Here is a 10,000-nt window from a genome sequence, read left to right as displayed (position 1 = left end):
GCTGAGTGGACATGGGGAAGGATGGGGGGTGGGGCTGGAAAAAAACATTGACTGCACCCGGGATAGATCTTCGTCCCTTTACGTGTGAAGCGAGTGCTCTACCGACTTTTAACTCAATTTTCTTCATCTTGTCCTTTCTGACATGTTACCAGATTGATGCTGTGGGCCACATGTGGAAGACATTAGAATTTGACATGATTTCGAATGACATTTTTCACATCCGGTTTTATGTTATTAAACGTATCGGTCGTTCACACATTGCAATTTACTTTTAACTTACCCATTGATTATAATTCGATTCTCAAACCACGACATCTGTATCAACCCGCCTTCACAAAATTTAGCAATTCATATATTTCCCTTCCATTATCTCCAGTAAGAAGCAATAAAATGTTTTTAAGAGCTTAAGATTTTGTAGTGGGAACGAGTATCGATCAAAATAAAGAGGAGGTATTTTATGCTGAATGACGACTCAGGGATTTAAAATAATGTATATTATTATTACTATGTGTGTATACATTAAATTGTAACGGAATGTCCTGTAAAGAACCCCTTTTATGAAATAATAGCAGCTATAGTGGTTGTAGGTGTGATGATGGTGATAATGTGGTGGTGGTGGTGGTAATAATAATGATAGCGGTAGTAGTAGTAGTAGTAGTAGTAGTAGTAGTAGTAGTAGTAGTAGTAGTAGTAGTAGTAGTAGTAGTAGTAGTAGTACCAATTTCTTGTTGTTTTTGTTGTTGTAGTTGTTGTACTGTCGGTAGTAGTGGCAGTAGTAATAATAGTAGTAGCAGTAGTAGTAATAATAATAGTAGTAGTAGTAGTGGTGGGAGTAGTAGTAGTGATAGTAGTAGTAGTAGTAGTAGTAGTAGTAGTAGTAGTAGTAGTAGTAGTAGTAGTAGTAGTAGTAGTAGTAGTGTAGTAGTAGTAGTAGTAGTAGTAGTAGTAGTAGTAGTATAGTAGTAGTAGTAGTAGTAGTAGTAGTAGTAGTAGTAGTAGTAGTAGTAGTAGTAGTAGTAGTAGTAGTATAGTATAGTAGTAGTAGTAGTAGTAGTAGTAGTAGTAGTAGTAGTAGTAGTAGTATAGTAGTAGTAGTAGTAGTAATAGAAGTAGTAGTAGTAGTAGTAGTAGTAGTAGTAGTAGTAGTAGTAGTAGAAGTAGTAGTAGTAGTAGTAGTAGTAAGTAGCAGTACTAGTAGTAGTAGTAGTAGTAGTAGTACTAAGTAGTAGTAGTAGTAGTAGTAGTAATAGTAGTAATATAGAAGTAATAGAAGTAGTAGTAGTAGTAGTAGTAGTAGTAGTAGTAGTAGTAGTAGTAGTAGTAGTAGTAGTAGTAGTAGTAGTAGTATAGTAGTAGTAGTAGTAGTAGTAGTAGTAGTAGTAATAGAAGTAGTAGTAGTAGTAGTAGTAGTAGTAGTAGTAGTAGTAGTAGTAGTAGTAGTAGTAGTAGTAGTAGTAGTAGTAATAGTAGTAGTAGTAGTAGTCGTAACAGTTGTTGTTGTTGTTGTTGTAAATATGAACAGAGACAAACAAACAGACTTACAGCGTAGACATCTCTTATATTGATGGATTCCCTGGTATTAGCCACGTGACCAGCGATGCCCACTCCGAAGGGCACGGTTATCTCATTGGCTTCCGTGTGAATGGACTGTTCTAGGGTGCTGGACTCCGTGACGTCAAAGAGTTTGCTGACAAGGTACTTGCTGTCACGACTACCACGGACCAAGAATAAACTGCCCCTGTCGCTATTGGTGAGGATGCTGACATTCTGGAGATGGGAGAAGGAATATTTTTACTTATCGGTGAAGAGAAAAGTTGGGACGTAATAAGAGCTTTGCAAACAAAATGCCCATGGAGGTAATAGATAACCGTACTGATTTTTTACATTTCAGTAGTCACAGACATTCGCAATCACGTTTCTATTTCAGGAGAAAGTAACGTGACCTATGTCAATATTCCGGCCATTGTGATATTTATCTCGAACCAACGAACATTTTAGATCATAATTGTCTTCTATTTTGATCTCTACTCTTCACGCTGGAATCTTTTGAAATAAATAAACCTGTGATGTTTTAAGAACACAAAACACTTACCACCAAGCAAAAACACACTTACCAGTTGACTGTCACATTCTGGAAAAATATCGTATTTTAAAATTTGGGCCAGAAATCTTGTCCTTCAAACATCGATCTATTTAACTGACTCTCATCTTGGCAAAACTCTCAAATCCGAGGACCCCATAGGGGTCATTTAAATCGAACGACGAACAATGGACAAGTTTTCTGGCAAAAGTTTTAGATACGAGTTTTTCCAGAGTACGGCAGTTCACTGGTTAAATGAATGGGACAAGAAAAAAAGACGCATCCGAATTATCAATGTTGATTTTACATCACTTGGAAATCAATACCGCCCTCCCTGCGCATTGATACAAATATCAGTTGTAAATAGTTTGAATAAACTGAATGAACCATTGCATATCAATATGCACTTTATCAAGTATAAGCCAAGCGATACTTAGGTATATGACATCATTGTTAATAACACAGTCGATATTCTCTGTAGTACGTGAACCTGGGTTCGAGAAAACATTGACTGACGACCACTTCAACGGCACCACATGTCCACCTTCACACGAATATAAATCCCCCCACGATTAGGAGAAGTAAACGCTTTTATTTTATATTGTCGCCTTTTAAACGCCTCGGAAATACCAGCTAGGAAAGATAGATATGACGCTACATTTTTCCTGCTTTCAAATTAACATCAAAAAGTCTTTTAACTGAGTCCTCAAACAAAACTGATGCTTTTTGATATCTAAACTGAAAAAACTCACTTTTCATTTTTGTTAGAGATTTGAACTGTCAGAAAGTCCAATTGTAATGAACATTCGAGACATGTTTAGGGAGCATGAATTAGTTCAACATGTCACCACGCCTACTCGGTATTCATCAGTTTGGTAACTCCGTGAATTGGATTGTCTACCCTGATATGAACAATGTTGTCGATATTGTTCATAGAAGCGATCAACTCAGAACATAGCCCAGACCAGTTATTCATAAGAGAATGATTTCGGATACAAATGTTAATCTGTCAAAAATTCAGCTTTTGTCACCGGTAAACAAATTTACAAATATGGATGGTTACAATTCTATTCTTCAGACCGTCTTAGATGTGACACTTCCGTTAAACTTGTAAATAGGAAAAAATCGTCAGGACGGAAGAAAATGGCTTGAAACAGTCTTTGGCAGTCACGGAAGAACTATTCATTATCATGTAGCGTAAAGTAAACCAATATTATGGAAAAGTATTGGAAAAACGTTTTACTACATCAATTTTAATAACAAATCAGTTTTTATAATAAGTATACCGTCCATCTTATGAATTGCTTGGAAAACAAATTACAAGACTCTCCCACATTGATAAAGTAACGAGAGACTTGCTAAAGACATTTCTCTTCTTTAATGAAAAGATTATCGAATTTAGAGAGAATATCGACTTGTGTCTGGCACACTCGCCACTAGTTGGTCTTTTTAATGGAAACCGCCCCTAACATCTCAATCCAACCAAAGAAGATGAAGTCTGAGGTATCATCGTGGATTGCCAATTTAACTGTTGTGACCTCGACCTTCCCCATAAAACTGTGAAAAGAATGTTGAGACGTAATTTTAACTTCTTTGATTTGCATTATTCTTTGATATGGAATCATCCGTGATTATTTTAAGACCGCAATAGTCAACTTTTTGCGGAAAAAGAATGGTTTTGATATTAACCAATATAAAATGGTGTCGACTAAACGTTCTTTTAACTATAAAACTCTTGAATATCCTTTTTTTAACGAATATTAAACATGACTTTTATGAATACTTGCAATCGTCTGAAACCATAATGTTGAAAGTCTGTAATAATAATAATAATAATAATAATAATAATAATAATAATAATAATAATATAATAATAAAATATAATAATAATAATAATAATATAATAATAATAAATAATAATAATAATAATAATAATAATAATAATAATAATAATAATAATATAATATAATAATAATAATAATAATAATAATAATAATAATAATAATAATAATAATAATAATAATAATATAATAATAATAATAATAATAATAATAATAATAATAATAATAATAATAATAATAATAATAATAATAATAGGCATTTATACAGCGCTCATTCTCGTGTAAAAGACAAGCTCTGGCACTTTAAAAGTATCAATTTAAACAATTTTAAAAACATACAGTACAATCAATTGATAGCCAAATCAAAGACTGATAACATCAATAAAAACTAATACAATAAAGATGTCTTTAGATTCTTTTTAAAGGCAGGCTAAGACTTGCACTCCCTCAGAACGCGTGGTAGTTCATCTATGATGATAATTTAAACAACATTGATCAGAAAAAGGATTGTTTGCCAAAATTATTAAATCTGTCTGCGGCCTTCTTCACGATGGATCATGATGTGCTGTTTAAAACGTCTTGGCATCGAATTTGACATAAGTGGCCCTGTTCTAAGTTGGTTTCAAGTATTTTACTTGACTGGTAGGAAGCAAACTGTCCTGATTAACAGTAACTTCGTTCTAACTTTCTACCGATCATCATCAGTTTAACAGTGTTTTATGGGGATAAGGTCTGGTTCTGGTTGTAGCTTTAACAATGTAAACAAAACCCATCAAACGTCATATCTTTTTTTATACAGATGACTCCCAATTCTATGAAGATTTGGCCAAAAAAAATGTCAATTTTTTTATCAACTCAGTAAAATACTGTGCTAAAGATGGAAAACTGTCAATGGATACAAATAACCTCAAATTGACCGGGAATAAGACAGAAGGTCCCAGGTTTAAGAGTTTTGCCACGATAAAGGTCATGTTAAACGATCGATATTTGAAGGTCGAGTTTTCTGGCCAAAAAATTAAGTACGTCGGTTAACTGTCTAAACTGTCTAAACTGACTTCCCTTCAACTAGCGTATTGCAATATTATAATACAAGATTAATGTTGCGAATCACATTTCGTATTTCCGGACCTCCATCCCTTGATAAGACGATTGTGTAACATGGATTGTATTAGGCCCTTGGTTGTCTTTCGAAAAATGAATGGTCATTACGGTGAGGCTATGGCAACCCCAAGTGAATTATGAGGTCAAAATTATTTTTTCCACTCACATTTTTATCGGCAGATTAATTTGATTTAAGATGTACCTTATTGGTATTTCGAAGGGCTCAGAACAAGAAGTGCCCATGTCCACTCATGGCATATATGTACATACTTATATCTTGCTCTAAACCATCGATTTATCGTTATAAAACTCAAAAAAGGGTAGAAAATACTTTTCAAAGATATTATTTCATCAAAAATTTACATAGACCGGGTCTACTTCTTATTCGTGAAATGAAAATGCTTTTATGGGATTTTAAAATAAAATTATTTCATTATTGTTGTTTTTCGGCAATTACCAATTTTTACCATTTTTTCTCTTTTTTAAATTTCACGATCATTCAACTTCTCGAGATATCGCATTCTATAATCTTTTTTTATTTTCTCAAAATAGTGTTTTTACAAGAAATTCTAGATATAAATTTGATTTTATGTAAAAACGATCAAACAAGTCCCCCTCCCTCCCCCCCCCCCCCAGTTTTTTGTTTGTTTGGGTTTTTTTTTGTTTTGTTTTTTGCATTTCAACTGTCAAAGATATGAGACAATATTTTGATTTGTTTAGAAATTACGACTTGTTTTTTGATTCCTTAAAATGGTATATCTTGAATTCTCTGATTATTGAAAGATAAATATATTGTATATTGCCCATATATTTCCCCTGAGAATGGCATTTTAAATATACTAGAACAATTTTTTGACATTGTTCCCAATAGTTCCTTAGTAATACTGTTTTAAAAAATCAAGACAAAACATCCAAGATGGCCGCCAAATTTATCAATATTTTTGCACATGTGCTCATTTTAATCCACTTCGAACCAAGAAAAAAATCTGCTTATGATTAGAAACAAACAATATTTAGGGTTCTTAGATTTTTAATTTTTTTGCTATGCCCCCCCACCCCCCACCCCCTTAAAGAGTTCAATAAACTGGCAGAAAAACAGGCTTCAGAACTCAGGCTATACAGCACTGAGCTGTCAACCTGTTTCTATTATCATGCCAATTATTCTAAAAGATGACAAGCGATGGTGATCACCTTTCTAAGATGATAGCATAGACAACGTATTGCATTATTCCCTGTAGTTTCTGAGCTGTTCAATGTTAAAAGGTCTTTGTACTTAAAAGCATTTATTCCTCGCCCAGTTTGTTGCTCTTTTCAGATATGTCACAATACCATTAATATTGAGCCAACACTTCGCAATTCCAAAGACAGTTTAATTCACATTTTTGGGGGGGAAATTGGCTTCAATGAGTCACGTGCAATTTAAGGTTCTTCTTAACGTTAAAAAATTCTTTAGTGTTTTTGTTGACGATGGTTTTTAACCACTGTCCGATCAACGATCCAATTGTCAGTTTGCCGGATGATTTGTAACTGTCAAATTGAATTGAAACACCTCTCCATAAGTTTAATGTAATGAGGTTAACCCTCTCCTTACCACCTACAGCAAAATCGTCACATTTGTTACGACACAATATACATTCTTCTTATTCAGGTTTATTTCGTACATCACAAACTTTGAAGAATGATCTGTGTTTAATAAATTAGACCATAAAGTTCTTCACTAGAGAGATTGTTTGAGTTTTAAAATCATATTTTTCTGCTGGGTAGGCAGGTATTTTGGGAAAATACTAAAAGTGGTCGGTAAGGAGAGAGAGTTAAATTGAATCAAATATCATTCCAAGGTTGTTAGCTCATTTTAATAGAGAATTAAATACTCAAATGCTAGCACTTGCAAATCAACCACGTGTCTCCATATTACTTTAAGATTTCTCTGACTTTGAAATTCTTAGCTATGAAATTTCTAACATTTCCATCTATCTCAGTTCGAGGCAGCACAATCGTCTTTTTCAAACGAATTCTATTCGGAAAGACATGATCATTTAAAAGTGTATATGCAGATTTGGAATCGTTGGTAGTAAACATGGACTAGGAGAACGCAACGAATGGGGTGAAAAAGGTATAGACTTTTCAATGGAAAATGAGCTGACAATTAATAACAAACACAAGGTTCCAAAACCATAAAAGAAGCATCAACACATGAACATCTCTAGATGGACAGACAAAACATCAGATTGATTTCATTCCGGTCAATAAGAGATGGAAAACATCGGTCAGGGGTGTACGCAGATTACCAGGGGCAGTCTGCGGTAATGATCCCAAACTCATCATGGTCGACATCAAATTATGAAAAAAACGTATTAAAACACCACGGCATTCAATAATATATTACTTGTCCCTCAAATATTTCAACATCAACTACAAATTGGAAATAAAAAACCAAATTCAGCACCTTGCAAAACCCTGAGCGAGGAAATAGAAACAGAAAAATTGTCAGAAAGCATTGAAAAATTATTTCATGAAGCAGACATACGTCATCTACCCCCCCCCCCCCAAACAGAAAGAGAAGAAGAAGAAGAAGAAGACATGGATAAGCAATGGAACTCTGGATGCCATAGAAAATAAGAAAAAAAAGCAATGCAAAAATTTGGTCCTGTTTCGAAAGAGTAAAAAGATGTCAAATCACATGTCAAAAAAATTGTTAAAGAGAGAAAAAACAGTCTCCAGAGAAACCATTTTTCAACATCGAGAGAGCAATGAGGTCCAGCCACTCAAGAACAGTGCATTGGGAAATCAGTAGAAGAACAAAAAGGATCTCCCAACGCCTATCAAGAATTAAAGATAAAAATGATGAAACCCTGAATGAACCTGAAAAAATTGCTGCGAGATGGGCAGAGTATTGTAGTGAAATGTACAATAAAAAGGACAGAACTGTGTTACAAAATGACACGAAATAATGCGGAACTTCCACAACTAAAAAGTAAAATAGAATGGGCAATAAATCAGATTTAAACAAGAAAAGCGGCTGGAAATGATGAAATATGCGGGGAGATGATTAAAGCAAACGGAAAGGAATGCATTGAAATATCTCAAACACTTTGCAATAAGATATGGCAAAACTAAATGTGGCCTCCAGAATGAACAAAGACAGTTTGTTGTCCTAATACCGAAAAAGGAGACCTACAAGAATGTACAAATTAATGAACAATTGCACTCATCAGCCATGCGAGTAAAATTCTACTCAAAATAATAATGAAATGACTCGAAATTAAGCTTAATGAAGAAATTAATCAATCTCAGGCAGGCTTTCGACCAAATAGAGGTACTCGAGACCAAATCTTCAATATTCGTGCTCTGATAGAAAAATGTAGAGAAGCAAACACAAACCTACATCTGAGCTTCATTGACTACACTAATGTCTTCGATTATGTGAACCACTCAAAAATGAATGATTGACACTTTAAAAGAAATGAACTTCCATTACAAAATTGAAAACCTGATCTCAAATTTATACCTCAATCAGTCTGTCTGCTCGTTTTGAACATGGACCATCCACCTGGTTTCCAGTCAAAAGGGGAGTGAGGCAAGGCTGCATCCTGTCTCCAACACTTTTCGGCTTTTACACTGAATATATCATGAGAGGGGTCATTGATGATGAGACTGAACAAAACTACCGTGCACCAAACTTAAATGGCAAGCCAATCTTAGATCTGAGATATGCTGACGACAGTGCACTCCTGTCAACAATACCTTCTGCAATCCTTAAAAAAACATTGTGAGGACAAAGACCTGCTCCTAAATGCTAAAAAGACCAAAGTAATGGACACTGATAAAAGTCCAAAAGCTGAGGTTGTAGTTAATGGAGAAAAACTAGAGAATCTCAACAATTTTTATATCTTAGGGCAAGAATTGAGGCAAATGGAAAATCGACCCCTGACATCGAGAGGAGGATAGCACTTGCCCAAACTAATCTGACTTTACTTACTCACTTACTTATCCTAACCAGCGACCACCGGAGCTCTAGCCCTTCGGTCTTGTGCCATGACGTAGAAGTTATACGTCTTTTCTGACAAAAATGATGATTTTATGGAAAAGTGAAAGCATCCAACTGAAAATGAAAATATCAAGAACATGCATATTTCCAACAGCATTATATGGATTTGAATCATGGACAATCACAATAAACGATAAAAATAAAATCAATGCATTTGAAATGAAATGCTACCGGAAAACTCTCCGCATTCCCTGGACAGCAAAGGAAACGTAACTATAAAATGTGAAAGAGTCCTGGGCATCGGGGAGCTATATTTCATAAAGATGATACGGAAACTATAACTTGCCTTTTTGGACATATCAAGAGACATGAAACCCTTGAAAAAATTATATAAGGTATTGTGGAGGGTAAAAGAGGGAGAGGGAGACCAAGAAGAAATGGTCACAAGACATCAGCGAATGGATGAAGAAGCCAGTGACTAAATGTGGAAACATGGCGCAGACAGAAGCTTGTTTCGGATGGCAGTTGCGGAGGCCAACGTCCAGGAGGGATAAGCCATGATAATGATACAAAACACAATGAGAGCTATTTTTGTTTTCGAAAACCGAACTTTAAACTAAATGGTTTAAATAACGCTATAATGCATCAATATTTTTTTTCTTCCAGATCAACAAACATTGGGCACACATTTGCCTTGCCCTACGAAAACAATCATAAGGAATCGATAAAATGAATCGGCGACGTTTAAATGCCACATGATTAATCTTTGGTAATTTAGACACAAGGCAAATAATTTCATCCGATTCGTCCATTATCTATTATAAAATATCAAAATATCAAAATGATATCAATATCATAAAACCTCATTATTCTGAGTGACAAAAATAGATATAGCTAGCTCAAGTTACACTAATTATAACTAAAACTAATCCACTTTTCACAATCTCATCAAGACGCTGCTTCCATTGTTCTCAGTTATTTTCTTGAAGA

The 10,000-nt window shown here is 34.5% G+C and overlaps 1 protein-coding gene across 6 annotated transcripts in view; it reads right to left on the bottom strand.

Annotated features, from left to right (window-relative positions):
• LOC144964214 (cGMP-specific 3',5'-cyclic phosphodiesterase-like) overlaps nucleotides 1–10,000 on the bottom strand; it is a 146,395-nt gene that overhangs the window by 84,881 nt on the left and 51,514 nt on the right. For all 6 annotated transcript variants that reach the window (XM_078898228.1, XM_078898227.1, XM_078898225.1 and 3 more), the window contains exon 3: nucleotides 1,543–1,767. In XM_078898228.1, coding sequence (XP_078754354.1) covers nucleotides 1,543–1,767 — 225 coding nt within the window. The remainder of the gene's footprint in view (nucleotides 1–1,542; nucleotides 1,768–10,000) is intronic.

This window comes from Berghia stephanieae, chromosome 2 (genome assembly GCF_034508935.2).
Source record: "Berghia stephanieae isolate SIO BIC M18660-M18661 chromosome 2, UCSD_Bste_1.3, whole genome shotgun sequence".
Classification (NCBI taxonomy): domain Eukaryota; kingdom Metazoa; phylum Mollusca; class Gastropoda; order Nudibranchia; family Aeolidiidae; genus Berghia; species Berghia stephanieae.
Note: the sequence above shows the minus strand (reverse complement) of the source record. Positions and strands in the feature narration are given on the sequence as shown.